Raw genomic sequence first — 19,170 nt, forward strand, 5'->3', positions numbered from 1 at the left:
AGTTAAGTATTCCCCCTCAACTTTATGGGCCACAACTTTATTTACTTTTCAGAAGATTCAGGCATTAAGTTAATGAAAGACTTATCAGTTTGCTTCAGTCTAAGTGGGTTATTGCTCAAGTCTGAACATCATCCTGTAGACATCTATTATTCTCCATACTTTAAGAGTTGTTAAACTATAAAAATATTTTTTCTATTTTCATATATATACACACATACGTATAAGTGTATATATAAATATATATATATATACACACACAAATTGCGGGTGAAGTTCTTCCAAAGCCCATCTGGTCACAAAGATACCATAGAAGCCTCATAACATCGCTCAGTACAGGAAAGAATTATGTCTCCTAGAAATCCGACTCTCTCCTTGGTTCTGGGCACTCCCCAGAACAAACTGCCAACCTTCGTTCTCAACAAAACCTTCCCAACGCTGTGGTCAGGGATCCATCATAACGGCCTAAGAAAAAAAAACAAAAAAACAAAACAAAAAAACCAACAACAACAACAAAAAAAAACCAAACCAAAACAAAACCCAACACAACTCAGTCTGGCCAGGCCTCTATTCAACAGGTAAATCCCAGCACTAGAGATGCTCCTAAATTGCTCTTTTGGCACACTTTAAACCTAACTAAGAAAGACCTTGTCAGAGGAAAAAGAGGTCATCGGTCTTGAAGATGTTTCTAAAGGACCATGAGAACAACCTTGTGGCTCTTAACCTAGACAGCATCAAACAAGTGAGTAAGGGTCAAAACGCTGTCTGAATCTCTTCAAGGAACTGAGTTGCCTGCATCCAAATGGAAGAAAACACACTGCCCTACATAAAGCCTGTGATCATGATCCCAATTCTCAATGGAAATTAAGGCAACTGTGTAGCATTTTAATTCTGTGCAACTGTACACAAAACCTTATTTTAAGATCTGAAATTACAGGCACAGTGTTACCCTGAATTTATGAGTGGATATTACTAATAAATCTGAGTTGACTCCTGTGAGCCAAGGCATTACTATCACTGGCTTATCTTAAACCTAGCAGGCAATTTAAACTAGAGATGGCTCACCTAAGAGTATATTATTTCCAACAAATCCTTATGAATCATAATGGTATTTTCAATCTCTCCCAGGATTTTTAAAAGCCATCAGAAAATAACCTTCCATCAAATGATCTGGTTTCATGTTAATTATTAACTACATCTCAAAATAACAGCACTGGTTAGTAAATAATTTCACAGCACTAAACTTCAGTGGAAGAAAACAGGAATTATCACATGTTAAGAAAGCGGGGTACACAACATAGCTTAAGCAAAAATGTATCAGCATATTCGTTGGGAATAAAATAGATCGGCAACAATAAATCCATATAGATTAAGCTCAGTATACTATAACAAGCACCATTTCACCTGCTGATGACATTATGATGGGGACAACCTTATACGGCTGGAATTCTCCCAAAAACGGTGTTTTGTTGTTTGTTTGTTTGTTTTAAACCATTTAAAGAAAATAAGCAAAGGAAACTGCACAGGTAACTTCATTTTCACACTGTAAAGTGACATCAACAGAAATTACATTTTTAAGGTTATAGGTGGACTTAAATGCATCATTGTTTTTGACTAATAGCAGCATCTTTAATTGCAAGAACAAAGGTCAGAGAACACATTGCTGTTGCTTAGGTGACCATGACAGGAACAAATGAGTAATTCTCTGAAAGACAGAAAATAGTGTGAGTTATCAATTCTCCTATTTCTTCCATGTGTTCCTGGACAAACATGTCCTGTTTCAATTCAATTTCTGTTTCTTTGCTTTTGAAAAAAACAGGAGAAAAGCGTGCCATGAGAAGTATTGGTAATAAAAAGGTCTTCCAGCAGAAATTTCCAAATCTTCTTTATTCCCTTTTTAAAACAAACATTCTCACTTATATCAGTGATTTCCTAGAAACAAAACATCCCAGAGGCATGTTTAGCATATAAGCGTTTGCCACAAAGTGGACAGAAATAGCTAACCTATCTCCTCACATGCCTTGACGTAGCTCCATAGTTTCCTAACCTCTCCACAGAAGATGCTCAAGTTGGTTTCAGAGACGTAGAGAAACTACGCACTAGGACAAAACAGCTCTCTTGTTTTGAGGTCCTCAGAACTTAGAAACTAAAAGTATGGCACCAAATAGGAAAGTAAATCAAGTCTCAAGCTACCTATAGTATGTGTCAACTCAATACCTAACTATTACTATCTTTTATAGTTAGGTCTCCACCAAAGCACATCACACCAAGCACTCCAGCATGTCACAACTTACTCTACACAATAATTAACCCAATGAGACATGAGGGCGTTGCTCAAAAGATTTGCAGCTTTTGTGTCAGTAACCTATTAAATTCTTAAGATTTTTAGAAACATTTTGAGTAGATATAAAAGGTAATGGTTTTTTTTTCTTTTTCTTAGGCTAAGAAACGAAAAATCTGCACACTTTAATACTCAGTAGATGTTAGATCATGTTCAGCAAGACTGAAAAACTGAAAGCTTTGCTTTACAAGCCTCTAGCTGCAGTTGCACTGCTGTCTCCAAGACTGCCATTTTATTATGGTTCACTAAATGAAAATATCCAGTCAGCATCATACTCCGTAACTGCCCTGGACTGAGCTGTTTGCTCATTACCTATTTGAGTTCATTTGTCTCAGATAATGGTACAAAACAGAAGGAGGTGAATCCAGCTGTGGTGAAAAGCTGTTTCATGAGCCAACTCAGAGGCTACACAGAAAAGGTGCTCTTGGAAATAACGTGGCTGACAGATCTGTTACACATGTAAATCTGAAGTAGCTGATTTTAAAAGAAGGGAAATCTTCAGGCAAGTTACAGGACCAACCAAACCTCTCCCCTGACTTCTAGATTACATCTCTCCCGCAGTTCAACCCTCCCAAACTGCAAACCACCTTCTTCAGATTTCCTCGTTTTCACAATTCTGTCATTCTTCCGGCTACCTGGGAGGGCGGAGGTCAGTGAAGGCTCTGCTTGTGACAGAAAGTGAAGGACACAATAGATGCACGAAGGAGTGACAAGGTTCAGTACATTACAATGCTGCTGAGCTAAGGCATGTGAAGCAAGATAGAATTAAACACTAGTATTTCGTTAACTTACAGTATCCTTGATTTTAAGAAATGCGTTAACAAAAAATTTGAGCGACCTTAACAGTGAGTTAAGAAAGGTTTTACATATGTGAATTATTCAAGCTTTAAAACTTCACTACAATATGCTTAGATACAAAGCACAGTGCAGTTTTATTTACTAGTTAAATATTTCAAATATTATTACTTATTAATAAACCCAACATGAATTACCCAGGTCTGGTTATAATTAGAAATACTCCACAACCAGAAATGCTAGAAAACTGGTCGCATGTTGGGGGCAAGGAGCTAGGCTGTTTTTTGTAGGCATTTTTGTTTGTCTGACTCTTTAAGAAAACAAGATTATGTATGCCAAGTTTGCTGAAATTTATTATTTCGAAAAGCATATTTGTAAATTATTTTGTACAGTGAAGTCTCTTACGCTATCACATAGAAAAGCAAAGCTTTTTCTGAAGACTATATAATCATATAAAAATCCAAAGCACTGCAAGCTGCTAGACTTTGCTTACATCTTTCTTACACTGAACACTACTAATTGCATATTTAATGGCTCCCCATCACTGTAACGTGTTCTAGGTGCTCAAAAGTAATGACATTATCTATTCTTCTAGAATGAAAAGGTCGAAAGAAGTAGCTTCAATGAGTTACTTTGTGAAGGAAAGAACAAGGTAGACTTCCTGAAGAAAGGCCTCTCATTCACAGATGAACTTTACCAAATTCAAAAGCAACCAAAGGAAGCATTCACTGCTTTCTTCTGAGAATGAGCTTAACAGTCTCGGACCCCTGAAACGTGGTACATCCTGCAGGCACCAGCAATACATCTTCGACAAAAGTAACTCGCAGTAGAAAAGAGGATCATGGAGGGAATGGCATTTTTTTCAAGTATCTGTGCATAATCGCATGCAGGGCTTTAAATTTCAACAAAAAAGCACAGTGAGTTGGGCTTAATATTTCAATAGGAAGTACTGGATACATGAAACAAAACAGCGGAATAACAAGATAATACGGATCTGTGTTGCTAAATCGATGCACTGCTGCATTTTAAGCTACTCAGAGCTTCCCCAATACACATTCAACTGTTGTACAATGGTAATGGAGCAATAAAGCCTGGAGATCACAAATACAAGGGCCTGGGGAGCTGAACTCCAACTCAAAAACCAGCCTGAACAGTTCATTTCCCTCAAGTGTGAGCCACCTACAGCAGTGTTTCCAGTACAAAAGTAGTCCAGGTTCTAAAGGAACAGAGATGAGGCTTTCTACCTGCTACATCCTCTCCCAGCAAATAACCCTTTCCTGTTTAAAAAGCTTTACATTTCAATAGCAACAAGTTTAGTTAGAAACTTAAATGGGAATCCAATCAGAACAACTTCAGGGACAATTATACTTGATCTGGACTGAAAATTTGTTTGTTTCCTTTGTAGAAGAATCCCCACGGCTGCATCCAATTCCAACAGCTACAAGCACCATCAAGTCTGGAAAACACAGCGGCAATGACCCAGGGAGCTGAAAGCAGACCAAAATAAAGTTTGAACAGTTTTTTGGTTGGTTTTTTTTGGTTTGTTTGTTGGGTTTTTTTTCTTTCTCAAGGCAGTCTGAACTGCCTTACATCTTTGTAACAGTTAAACAGGAACTGTTTACCATATGAAAGCAAATATTATTTCTGTTGTTATGCCTATTTGGACATCTGATAGCCTCAGGCAACCCAAAGGGGGCCCAACAATAACAGCTCAACTTAAAAGTCAAAGGGCAGATACCTTTTGAAGTGAGAAATGACACAGAAACAGTAGCAGACCTTGAAGTTTGGTCTGATGAAAAGAACCTGAACACTTCAGGGTATATTTCATTTATCCTCACAACCCTCTTGAAGGCAAAACAGGCACATTTGATCACCGATGGTGCTAAATGCAAGAAAACCTAACAGCAAAACACTCTCCCCACAAACCCCTCCTCTAGGGAAGAGGCAAAGGCTGTCAGCAGCTCGGTTCACAGGGGTTCAGGGCTCTGGCAAACGATTCTTGTCAGGTTCTCAAGTAGCTTGCAGACGGAGCAGAAGTTGTAATATTTTCTTAGCTAATTAACTTTAATTTTTAAAAACAATTCTCTAACAAACATGAATGACACAGAACCTCTGTCGAAGAAAACATTAGCTGTCTCTAGGAAGAGGATCCTTTGATTCTTCAGTGTCCAGGCTGAAGAGACACAGAAATGTTAAGGTATCAGCACATCAAGACTACTCCTCATGAGTCTGCTCAAACTAGTGAAAAGGACAACACTGGATTTCCAGCTCCGTGTTTGGCTTGATTCTTAGAGCCCTACAACACAATTCAGGACACAGGTGAGGTACTGGCTTTAAAATAAATCCTGGGTTCTAGAAGGAAGTAGTTTCAAGTCAGATAAACAGCGGGACTGGAAGCCCACAGCTGGGTCTCTGCATCTTTATCTATTTATATTCTGCAGCGGTAGTGATACTCTTGCCACAGCAAAGGGGAATAGAAGCCACTACTGCATACATAAGACCCCAATCTCTGGAGAGGACCTCACCCTGCCACTTTCGAGAAACCATGCTTTTTTATGGTTCAATTTCGGCTTCTCACCAGTGAGGAGAGGTGCACAGATGTGTATAAAAGGCTGCTGTAGGGGTGTAAAAACTGTTACACATTACATGTTTTTAAAGCTGGTCTAGGGACAAAGACCTGTCATTCCCCTTTAAATCAAAGGCTAATAGTAACTGTGCACCCAAGAATTGTAACAGTGAAAGCATATTTGCCACTGGTATTTTATATTTTATTGCTGCAGACAATGGCTTCAATGTCATCAACAGACTCTAAATGCCTTGACTATTTTTAGAACTTCATAAAAAGTAACAGTGAAGATGTAGCTTACTGTCTTCACTGGAAAATTCTGGGAGTCCACAAACCAAAAAAAGTGAAGTTATAGAACATACTTCAGATTATGAATTGCTTGGCATTTATGACACTGGCAGAGACAATGAATTCTCCTTTTTTTGTCAGTGAAAGGACAGAAAAGTTTTCGGATTTCGAAGAGATAAAACTGAAACATACCAAGGATTGCTGCTGTTTTTCCTCCTGGATTCACTTCAGATTTATTTATAGGAGGGCTTTCTACCTTTATCTGAAATGTCACAATTGAGCTAGTGATTTTATATAGTTTCTTGGTTTAATAACTATGGTAGATATAGCACGTGTTCTGCCTCTGAAAATAAACAAAACTAATCGGGTCTAAAAACTAGTTTATATCTCTCTGTTCACAGCAAATAGAAAGAGTTGGGCACAGATAACCTAATTTTCACCTGTTTCTGCTCACTGCATATACAGTAACTCAGTTTAGATTGATCGGCTAATGTTTGCAGACTTACTACAGTGGCACAAGGGTACTACATCCATTCAGCTTATTTCTAAAAAAGACAAACCAAGATGAAATGTTGTTTGCGTTCCTTTTTAATTTTATTTTAGCTCTTTGTTTATCTCTTAACTTCAAAGCACTTCCAATATGAGGCACAGTTTCAGTGTGACAACTTTGTAAAATTAAAATAGAAAAAATGTGCCAGCATCAATCTGCTTTACATTGGAAAGCACAACAGCCTTGAGACAGAAATGACGACTTATGAGAGCAGGCTATAATGAACCCAGAAGTGCTATCTGCAGTAGGAAAAATATATTAGATTGGAGGCTGAACACTCCTGACACAATTTGTCTTTCTCAATAGGAGCCTCCTTCTCCCAAGTTGCAGTGCACAGTCAAGTCTAACTCCCAAAGCAAGGGAAAATCATCAACACGAATCCCCACAATTCCGTTGGCTAGCATTTCTTATTTGACTTGAAGCTGCTTAAAGTCCAAATAAAAAAAAATACAGCACAGAAAAAAGCTGCATCTGCCAGAGACTTCCCCTGTCTGTGGCCGGCCACCGGCTACGCAAGAAGGAAGGAAGCCACCCCGGCAGCAGGAGCCCCACAGGGTGACCCCTGCCAGCCCAGGGACATGCGAGCCACCTGCGCCACCAGCAGCCAGCAGAGCCACCCTGTGCGCAGTCCTGCGGAGCGGGAGCAGGGGCCGGCCGGCCATCGCAAAGACACGAGGCTGTCAGAAGGGCCCTGCGGGGCAGGGGCAGGGTGTCTTCGGCGACCCTCAGTTCCCTGCAGGAACAGGGCAGGGGCAAGGAGCCCACCCTTGCAGCAGGGGAAATGGCCCAGTGCCCCGGAGCACTCTAAGTCTGCAAACTGGCTCCCCATTTCCCAGGTCAAAAAAAGCCCAAATCTCATGGCAGGACGAGAACATTACTAAATATGGTCCTATTTCAGAGAGAGGTTAGGAAGGATTAAGGGTCTGATCCCAACAGTATCAGCGGTAGGTGCCTAGGTAGCTAAGCTCTTCTCAAATGTCAATGTTGCTGGAAAATAAATTTTACTCTCTAGTGAGTTGTATTCTCAGACATCTTTGCGCAGACATCCTTTCATCATCTGGGAACTGCAAAGTATTTATCTAGTTCCTGTTCACAACAACATCTCTGAGGCACAATCTCAATTCTCTTAAAATACATTGTTAGCAAAGGGCACCACATGAACATATACGCTAGATATGCCAATAAGTGGGGATCATTCCTTTACATTGCTTTCCAAATATATGCTTTTCTGCTAAAAAGAGCTTCTAGGAGGCTCAAAGCAGAGACACTTTTCTGTCTTCTGCTTGAATTTTTTTTCTTCCTTTATGAGCTGGTGGATGCTATAAGCCCACTTTCTAACTTTAATTTCTACCACTTAATACACATTTATCAAAAGCTACATTGACTACTTCAACTACTTAAAAAGCAAAATAAACAGGCTATAAATTGCATGTATCGAATCAAAGAGTATTTCTGCACTTGATTTCTATAGTGCAAACTGAACAGAGTTGCCAACCAGCCCTAAATGTCCCTGTTTCACTGTTAGAGTGAAATACTAGCAGCAGTGGAAGGAAAAGCTAGACCTGAAGTAATCTTACTAACTAAATAAAGATGAATTTCTGTGGTAGTCATCATCAGACTATGATGATATGTAATGAATTCTACATACCGAACTATTTTAACAAAAATTAAAACACTATAAACATAGAATCTGCATATTAGCCCTGTGCTTAATAGGTAACTGGCATCAGACAAGATATAAAAGTAATTTTAACAGAACTATCATCAATAATGTGATGCTTTATACGCTTGAACAGTATCATAAATACATATAATTGGCAGTAGATTAATTTCCCAAAAGTGTTATAATCTGTTAGCATAGTGCCATACTTTAAAAAAAATAATAATTTTATTTACAAGTCCATGCATCTGGTTCTAATGAACTAACTTTAGCTGGTAATACCGGTGTTTGTATGATTGATGACATTAACACAATAGCACCATCAAGGTGCCTGTCAAAACAGCCATTTGAAAATGACAACTACGCACAAACTCGACATTGAAAGGTAAAAAGGCAGAAAATCACAGCCCCGCAGTAAGTGATCATTTGGTTCAGTGTTTTGTAAACCTGAGGATAGCTTTGTTATTACTAACATGGTAATCCCTAAACTAAAAGTATTTCTACTGTTGCCAATTTCTTGCTATGTTCTGAGGTGCTTTAAAGAGGAAAAATACACAGAGATTCTCTGTAGTGTACTGACTAGACTATCAACTGGACCACAACACAGCATCCATCTCAAAACATCCTGGCTGTCGATGTTTGGATCCTATGAACAGTAATACAGATAATTTCTCTTCTGCGTGACAGGATGAGGCGTTTTCCTCTGCTTAACAACAGGGAATCAAGGATGGAGAGAACAGCCTGAAGCCCGAAGTGGAACTGACTTCTAACCCAAGACTTGATTCTGCTATTCATTAGTTTACAGGGTAATTTCTAAATCATAAAAATATTGTGTAAAAACTGTTCTCTACTCCCTCGTAGGAACTGGAGGATGACTTGTCATATAAGCTTAATATAGTCTTCTGCAGATTTTTCATAAGGAATCAAACTTTCTGATTCTGGCTGTTCCTACCACTACTCGGCTGACCACTTCAGCCATCAATATTTTCAGGCTATTTTTGTAGAATATTCTTCCCTCAGATATACACCATTGCTGAATTCACGCTCTCAAATGGTAGTCTGAGAGCATCCAAGGCGAACTTACTACAAGGAAATGTTGGATATGTTTATCTGCGTAGTGCACATTAGCCATGCTGGTCTCACAGCCAGTCTTTCTGCCACAGAATTTTCACCAATACCATTCATTAAGAAAAAACACATCTTTGCAGAATCACACAGAGACACCTGATGCCTAGGCAGCTACGGTGGATGCCTCACAGGTCTGAGGAAAATGTTCCTATGTTCTTTTAAACCAGAAATACGGTTAAGACACTAATTCGTCGGCTAAAGAGAGTATCACTGAAGGAACTTCTACGAAACAATCATATTTCTCACTAAGAATGTCCACATTTCACAGACCTTATTTATTTAAGAGGTAACATCCATACTTCAGCTACATCTTTTGAAATCAAATTGAAGGGGATATCGTTCTTTCTGCTGATAAACAGGATTTTTTCTTTTCTGTGACTTAAGATCCATTTAATCTGTGGGTTTTTTTATTCCCTGGCCTCTCCTCCTTTTAACATGCTTGGAACATAGATGTGTTTTATAAAATCCCCCTTGGAACATGCCTCTTCTGCATCAGAAACAGAATTCATTGTAGCACTTATGGAAAATGTCAAAAGATGAGGCAATGAAGAGTAACGAGCCCATGCTCAGTAGAGCTGCTTGTAGAAATATATTTTGGGGGGCTGAGGTAAGTTCTGTTTGACTGCTATTCTCCTGCTTGAAGGACAGAAAGATTTATGTAGATCATTAAAGAAAGGGAGGTGTGGGGTGAAGTGAGGTGAACTCCAGATCTGAGGAGCCTTCACCGTATTTCTTAGACTGACACTGAGGCCAGCTGAAAAGAAGGAGTTTCCTTTTGTTTCTGTAAAGCTGACAGATACAGCAAGAAATTGATTGTAGTTGGTAATTCCAGAAAAGCAGAAGAAAGGAAGAGGAGGCAGCCAATTTAGCTCCACAGGTGCTAAATGTGTAATATCTCAGATGCACCACTATTAGGTCAACGGAGCAAGCACACTACAAGAAACACAGCAGCTCTTCAGTTAAGGTCCGAGTTGATGTCACTCTAAGCCAGCTGTTAAATAGACAACAGTGTAAATGGCAACATGTAAAGTAATTCTGCTCAGCCCAGTTGTGTTACATGGCGAGGTTCAAGTGCAGTAAATATGGTACTATGAGCACCCCTTTGGACTGATGCAAAGCAGCTCTTTTACTTGACTTTTAGAGAGGAGTCTGAGAATCCATATGTTCTAATTGAAACCTATGCTGAACCAAGGCTTAAACCGAGACAGAGTAAAGGCACAACTTGTTGTTACTAGCACTTTAAAACAGGAAAAAAAACCTGAAAAAGCCCAATCCAAGACTTACTTATTTACTAAACTGTTTATTTATTTAGTTTGATTTATTTAAAGTTATTTCAGAGAAGTTCTACTGCTTGGTTTATGACAAAAGGTCAGGTTAGACTTACGGGCCAGAAGAAACCCACTGCAATTACTGACAAAAAGCAAAGCTGAGATGTTTGTTCAAAATCTTGACTCTCACTAAATAACCCTTACCATTCTAGTCTATTTTCACAGAGGTCTCAGCTTATTTTTCCCCAACTCCAACATGTTGAACACCTGCAACACCAAAAGCCCACAGTACACAGAAGCACTAAAACATTCCTCCCTTCATTCCAGTTGTCATTAAAAGAAACTGCTTCCCAGGTATGGAGAAAATCAGGACCTGCTGCCATAGAAAACCCTGAATGTGCAAGTTTCAAAGAGCACTGTATGCTATTATTACAACTCAGAAACCTGTAAATCCAGGTTAGCTGAGACACAAACTACACAGGAGAACAAATCCCCAGATAAGGTCTCCTCCAATAAGACAGGTAATTTAGTGTTTAAGGGGCCTCTCAAAATATAAAATTCATTTCTTTAAAAAAGTCAAATCACATCTCCTTTGAGTACGAGTTGCTATCAATCCTGTAGGAGAAACAAAGCCACAGATCTCGCTTTCAGAGACACAGAAACAGTAACCAGAACAAGAGCAGAGTCTCATACCTCAGTGCACTGCAGGATGACATATTAAAAAATCCAAACTGAGTTTTTTCCTAATGTCACAGCAACACGTGGGCCTAAGAAAGTATCAAAGATCTCTGCTATTATTCTCAGTTGTCCACAGGATTGCTACGTTTATGGAAAATGTTGTTTATTTAGTATAGGGCGTTACAATCGGACACTGTAAATATACTTTATTTTAGCTAAAAGTTTCTAGAGCTTGACAGTAAATATGCATGAGCCATGTTGACTGTCATCTTCCACTTTTAATTTGACTGTCAGACATACAAGCAACTTGCTAATGTTTCATTCCAATTTCAGTGCCATGAGCCTGTTGCGTAAGCTGCCTGCTGAAACCTGTTCCAGATGGAATGACAGCATTTTTGTAGGACCCCAAAGATGCAGCTAGAGAGATGAATGTGTCAACAGCATTGAAAGCATGACCTTTTTTCCCTTTTTTTTTTTTGCCTTTTTTTTTTGTCAGCAGCTCTTATTTCCACCCTATAATTTTTCCACATTCTTTATAATATAGGCCATGTGGGAAAAAATGAGTTTAAGTCTCTCAGCCACCTTCCATCACATCTACCTGACTATACAAGGCAGAGGACAAAGGAGGAATGTTTGTAAACTATCAGGTATGTTCAAAATGACAGCCAAGGCCCAAAATTTATTTTAAAAAAGAAACAAAACCCAGCCTCTCACTAACATAAGTTTTAGAACGATGGAGATCTTTGATGGTTTTCATAATAGATGCTTTCTCTTATGAATAGTCGATAAGAAGCCAGCACTCTTCTCATTGCAAACAGGTTTTAGAAAGCAACATATTAACAATGAATAATTTCTTTTATTGACTGTACCATTTTTCCTAATTTATGTACTATATTAATGTCACAGAACAGTCATTATTAGCTCTTATTAAAATAAGTCACAAAAAGTCTACTTACCCTTCTCAAATAAAAATATGTAAATTACACCCACTGCTCACCTTAAACAATACAGGTAAAACAATACCCTTCTTCTGAAACGTAGGTTGTGCAAGGAACACAAAGATGACTTTTTCCCCCCACACACACATACCTCTTTGCACCCTCAAAAGAGGCACTTCGGTCCCTTTGCAGACAATCAATTCAGTATTCTGAAGTATTACAAATATTTCATTTACATTTCTACGTGTTTCCTCTACAATATAAAGCAACTTCTTTCTGATGCAGAGTGTCACAGCACAAGGAAGGAGGAAGAAAAGCAGCACAGGGTTGAAAAATAGCAGAAAGAATTGAGAAGGAATGGCTTTTGTTAATTTGACAGCCCTCAGCTAGCTGCATACTTGGATTTCTAAAAGGTTCTTTAAGAGCAGCAGTTTTTCACAGTGTAAGAGTGCCACACAGCTCTGGTTCTTGCAGTGCCTCACACCAACAACTTCAGAACTAACTCGCTGCAGATGTCCCTATGATCATCTAATCAGACATCAAACGCGATGCCCTGACAAGCTCCTGCGCTGATTAGCAGTGTTCTGTATCTGTTCCACAGCGTAAACAGACACGCAGCGGTTGCTTTAAAATGGATTCACCCGCATCAGAATTCCCTTTTAAAAAAAACTCAAACTGTTCGGAACTCCCCAGCTGAATGACAGAAAATTCTTTTAAATCTCCCCAGATCTTCTCTTCAGTTCCACACAGCAATATTTCAAGAGCAGAAGTTGAATTATTAATAGGAGAACTTTTACCAGAAAAAAAGAGTAAATGTCTTCCAGAATTTAAAAGCCTTGCTGTTCTGAATGACGCTCTGAGACCACACCACCTCAGGGAAGCGGTCTTGCCTCTGCACTGCAACATACACTGAAATACCCGAGACGTGTTTCCATCTCTACTTTATTTACTGTCTAATTATTTTATGTCACCAAGTACTGGATTTAAAACATTATAATTGCACCATCCTTACAGCACAGGCAGTTCCTGAAGAATTACTGCATTTCTTCCAATATCTGGTTTCCTTATCAAAAGGAAACCACACCTCCCGGAATCACAAAACTATGGGAGAATTTCATATTGAAACTCTTGACACATGCAAAGGGACCGGAAAGGTCAGCTACCTGACCTAGGCAAGGTGAGTAACCATACTGGGCAAAAGCTTTATCTTCTACAGTCAGTCAGACAATGTGACTCTCGTGGCAGTGCAGTCTCTTAGATCAAGCCTTAGCAGAAACCTGCCAGGTCAACCCAAATTATGGGCTCTACAGCATTATCCCACCATTGTGGGTCAAAAAAGACCTTTTCTACTCTGCTCTGCTTTTAAACAGCCCAATTAGATTAAGTGATATCTCTGCCTCTTTCTTATAACAAAATACCCCTAGATTTTGAAAGTATTACTGATAATCTTTATCTCAAAGCCAAGCTCTGATTGCAGCATATCTTTATGTGTATTATGAACATAAAATAGTACGCAAAAGAAACAAATCGTGGAGCTGCACCCTTACACATGCTCATATCATGCTAATCTGCAGACACTTAATCAGGAAGGCTAATACATTACAAACACAATTAATGGCCAGAAGAACCAGAGAAGGTTTCGACCCTTTATAACAAGGTCTTGAAATATAAAAATGTTCTGATTATATATGAACCTTAACCAAAATTGCAAATTGTATGTCCACAATGCATAAAATACAGTCAATTTCAAGTCACATCTAAGTAAAAACTGAAACTGTATCGAGCCGCTGGAGCAGCTCTTCAATTGATCCAGCATCTCATTGTATCTTTAAATATGGATAAATGAAATTTAATCAGCCATTCTCATTGATTAACTCTAAGTTAACCTAAGTATTTATCAAGGAAACATGCCACTACAAAAGAAAAGAAAATTATGCAGAACGTAGCATCTCCATAATAATCAGCAAGTTAACAAGAGGGGGAGAAACCTCAGTTCCACCAGAATTAATGCAAAACTCCCATGATCTTAAACACGACCACAGTCCTCTGTCTAAAACTCATGACAGATCAAGTCTTAAAATAGAGAAGTCCATCTCTGGTCAAAAAGAGAGATAAGCAGAAGTAACAGCTCCAGAAAAGAAAGTTCAGGTGTTTTCACTATACCCTAACAATTACTACCTGGATGAACTGGACTGAGCAAAAGCAACACAAGGTATCCCAGTCCCAAAAAGTTCAACAAACCAAACCAACGGAACCCCACAATGCAGACCTGCCTTGCTGAGGCTCAGCTTTATTGGGGTGGAGCTGGAGTAGAGGGATCCAGCTGGGAACCTCTGAGATGGCACAGAAAAGCCAAAACAGCAGCTCCCCTCCAAGCTGGGAACAAGTGTTGAGCAAGTGCAAAGTGGCCAAAGAACGCTTCCTCCCTCTGAAGGGCTTCGATGGTCTCAGTCACACAGCATGGCCCCACTCCAAGGAGATTCCCAGTAATAGACTTCATGCCCATTGCTAACCTCACTTTCTGAAGCCAGGCCATTCACAACCAAAAAGCAGCTGGACCAGCACTTGGCTGTTGCTGTAGCAAAGCTATGGCCACCAAATTTTTCAGAGAAGTGTGTTAAACTAATTATGCTTCCCTGAGGTTCACTCTGGAGACCCAGAGAGGGAAGTTTCCATTTCTGAGAGCCTGGTCATCGGGGCTCTGTGACGGTAACTAGACAGAAGAGCTCAACAACTGCCTTCATAAATTAACAAATTACCTAACAAATACCTTTTCTTCAGTAAAAATTCAGATGTTTGTTAGCTCCTTTTTTCTCTGATTCTAGTCCCTAAATTTCTCAGTGGTAGCTATTGCAATAAAGAAGGAAAAGTCTGGATGAAAAAAGAAAATCAAATTTTGTACCATCTGTTAAATGACTTCCAGTCTGAGAGAACAGATGCTGGACTTCACTATCAGTTTTTTTTATTGAACTAGAAGTATTTTGTTAATTGGGGCTAAAATGATAGCTTAGACAAAATAAGTGTCGGGGAAAATATGAAATAATAGCTCAAATTCTTCTCAAATCACCTGGCTTCTCAAAAAAGATTTTGTAATTTTGGTAATCATCATATGGCCCAGGAAAAAAAAAAATCTTCCTTTGAATGAATGGGACATCTGAAAACCAGAATATATGCTCTGCTTCAATTCTGTAAATACTGCGAATGGCTCAAATGGTTCATCAGGTCCATCCAGTTCAGGACAGCAATTTTCTTTTCTTGCATTACTGTGTTTGCTCTTTTATTTTATGCATTACTTACGTACATCTGTCCTGCACTCTCCTAGAGACAAATCAGTGCTGCTTTTAGAGACTCACACGATAATCACCTCTCAAAATGTGGCCAACTACCGGTGTATCAGCACATACCGCGTAAGACAGCACACGGTGTAACTGCGAGTATTTCTACACAGAACCAAACTGTCAGGTCCACGAGTGCCAAACACCAAAATGCCAGAAGTGCCAAAACAATTAAGTTAATTATGGAAGTCAGTTTCAATTACAAAATGCTAAGATAATTGTGGCATAAATACAGAGACAATTTTTGCTACATGCACTGAAAATTGTTTCATCTACGAACGGCTCTGTTTTGTCTAACTTGCACATGACTACAAGGTAGCAGTTTAATGTGAAAAAAATACACGTTTGTGGCAAAGGAAATGCCGCATTCATTTTAATTTTCAGCAGCAATATAAAGAACAAATGAATTGTCTCTAAATACTATTTTAACACGCACGAAAGAGCATAGCTATATTCAAAACGCAGTGCTCAGTTGTTTGTGCCATGTTTTTTCATTTGTCAGATATTGATTCTTCCTCATGTTTTAAAACAGTCTGTACCTAATTTAACCTATGTTATTTAAGCTTTCTATGCTTCCCAAAACATTATGCCAAAGCATATTTCAGTATGATTGACGATGAGAGTTCTAGAAATGGTACTGTTGCAAAAATAAGAGCTGGTGTAATGTATTTTGCTAGAACAGATTTTCACTTAAACAACAAAAACTTTCAACCTTCTGGGCCTTCCCTCTCACCCCTTCTGTGACATTTTTTAAAAAACTTGAGAGCCTTCTCCACTGTTGTTACCTGTCCAGTTTTGACTGGCACCCCCGACAGAGGGATGCTCTGTATTTCAGGCATAGAGAATTCCTTTAGGCCTAGAGGATTCTTGTGTACTGATGCAAGTCAGTGAAGCATGATGAGATTTTAGTCTCCAAATATAACTGCAGTCCTCACTATAATGGCATAAAATGCACTTGTCACCACTAATACTACTTTTTTTAAAGAAAACAACAAAAACCTATCTCTCTCTCTCCTTGATGGTCAAAAATAAAGCATTTGAAACATGTCCTGGAATGAAACAAATTTCACCGATTTTTCCACTTTTTTTTTTTCATTTCAACTGCTGTAAGATACCAGAGGTCAGCATAACATACTGCCATACTGACTTTACACTTTTACGAACTTTGCAAAGACAGCAAGGTCTGCACTGTTAACCAAGAATTCTTCCTTGTACTTCCATTTACCAGACTAAGTCAGTATTTCATTAATATGTAAACAGTCACAGCAAACATCAAGAAAAACCTCTCAGCTCAATCAGGTCTGACAAATGACACAGGACTTTGACAAAGTTCAGCCCCCTGTAACACCATAATGTACTTGGAGAGTCACTAGCACTTTCTAAATTGCACCACTTAGCAAATAACACAAGCCATTGCAAAAAAGATGCACACTAAGTATTTAGATGCACACACATTTGGTCATGCAAAGAGAAACACTAAACAGTCAACTAAAACCCTGTGTTGGCCTTCAGAATCACAGAGTTAAGATTGAGACCCATAAAACATCATTTATACGCAAGTCATCTGACTTTCTACTTACTTACCTCATTCATGTGAACTGAACTGGAAGCAAGGTCATACAGCATCTTCAGCTGAAAAGTTTCCCATCTCCAGCACTTGTCGCTGAACTTCAGCTCTTTCCTCCTGCTCCCTAATGTGCCACTATGACCATTTGGGGGATCTTGCTATAAATGAGTGGTGATCTAGGCTGACACATTCCCCTCACACCAAACAAAGAGAGGCTCAGGGTTTCCAAGTTTTTGAAGCAAAACAGTGATAGATTGGTTTACACAACTAGGGAGAGGGAGTGAACTGCAACACTGCATAGCGAAACTAAAGGGGAAAAGGTATAAATCTCACAAGCAAATAAACACAGGCGCAATGGTGTCATCATTTAAGCCAGCATTTATTTGGCATAAAGTAGTATAGAAACATGCCCACCAGAGCTTTCTAGGTAAACATCAAGTCTATGAAAAAGCTCTACTCTGCTTCGTACGCTTATGTATCCCAGCTGACACTCACAAATTCTAAAGAATTTCATCTATTTATAGGTAACATAGGAACACTTTCCTCCCACTCCCAACACTTCAGGCCTTAAAACTGCAAAGTAAAAAACACGGCCCAAGTCTGACCAAGACAGTATCACTCCTAGAAGACTGAAGACAGCCTGCAATAACATCTGATTAAGAGTTACTGCATTCTCACTAACTGTGTTTTTGCACTAATATTTAGTAATAACTATGGTGAAAACAAATTTGTCCTCAAAAGGGAAGAGTCAGGTTGTAAAACAGAAAAGTGAGAGAAAGAAGGGACCGCGCAGGATGGCATCAGAGTGCCAAAGGAAGACAGAAATCCCATGAGAAAACAACAGAAGTCAAAAGGGGTGCAAGATCAATAAAGCATATTAAAGGGGAAATAATTTTTTTCCACTAAGCACCGGTAAATTGGACAACACGACACTGAACAAATACACAACTGCAAAAAGTTCCGTTCATATTCCAGTGCCTTATGTCACCATTGAGCTTTATGTAAATCTCTTATTTTTTTAAAAAAACATAACCACTGTTAATTGCCTGCATCACCCAAAATAACCATTTTGTCCACACAAAAATTCTCTCCTTTAAAGAAAATTAATATGATACACTTTGTTTTAGATTCAGATTCATATCTAGCTTATAACACTGCTATATACCAACAGGTAAGAACAGTTGTTGCCCTTAAGAGAAAGGTGAGTTAAGCGACACCTACTGCCACAACGTGCTTGAGACTGTGGTCACCGGGATGAGAAGCACTTGGGTGGAAGTCAGCAGGGGGTCCCAAAGCTGGATCACTGCTCCTTCGTACTAGAAGCGGTGTGCCTAAGAGATAAAGAGTGATAGTTCAAGCATACTACAGGAACACAAGGTAAAGCTTCACACAAGTTAACCAAGAGAGGAGCGCAGCACTTAAACATAAGTTTGTCTGTGGCAGTACCCATCTGGTAAATCACTACTGATGGGGCTGTGCCATTTACTAAGCTAAAGAAATGAGAACACTTTAAGCTCTGTTATAAAGATTTTCATCCATGAGCTGCTAAATTAAGTGAAAACTGCTGACAAACAGGAGAAAAAGGCACCTTCTTGGAAAAAACAAACAAGTTAGTTGCATGTATGTGTGACCACACGTACCATCAAGATCTGACAGGGAAATCATATGCTTGATTTAAGAAGTAACTGAACACAGGAAGAACGGGACTGCTGCTCTTAGTTCCTACAAATGGCAGTGATACCTCTACTAAACCAGATCACGGCCTAAAGCCTTTCACGCTGCACTAAGGACAGGTCTCCCTGTGCTGTTCTGCATTAACCCACCAAATTGGGATCTCACAATCTCATTTTCAACTGTTCCTTACTTTTTCCAGGTGTATGTCCAAAAGTCACACCAATCAACTTGCTCGCTTGCTTGCCTCTCCCATACCAACTACGGGAGCCCACATTTAACCTGTATGGAAGGTCACCTTGAATATGATGGCATCACCAGATATATTAATGGTCATAAAATTTATTTCCATAAGCTCACAAAATGCAATAGTCCATCACCACTGCTT

General features: G+C 39.1%; 1 protein-coding gene across 1 annotated transcript in view; it reads right to left on the bottom strand.

The window, feature by feature from the left end:
* PARD3B (par-3 family cell polarity regulator beta) overlaps positions 1-18,442 on the bottom strand; it is a gene marked incomplete at both ends in the record, with an annotated part of 124,803 nt that extends 106,361 nt beyond the window's left edge. Inside the window, one exon of the mRNA XM_010185683.1 lies at positions 18,333-18,442. Within this exon, the coding sequence (XP_010183985.1) occupies positions 18,333-18,442 (110 nt within the window). The remainder of the gene's footprint in view (positions 1-18,332) is intronic.
* Between the last annotated feature and the right edge of the window lie 728 nt (positions 18,443-19,170).

The sequence above is a fragment of the Mesitornis unicolor genome, unplaced genomic scaffold (genome assembly GCF_000695765.1).
Source record: "Mesitornis unicolor isolate BGI_N332 unplaced genomic scaffold, ASM69576v1 scaffold15860, whole genome shotgun sequence".
NCBI classification, from domain to species: domain Eukaryota; kingdom Metazoa; phylum Chordata; class Aves; order Mesitornithiformes; family Mesitornithidae; genus Mesitornis; species Mesitornis unicolor.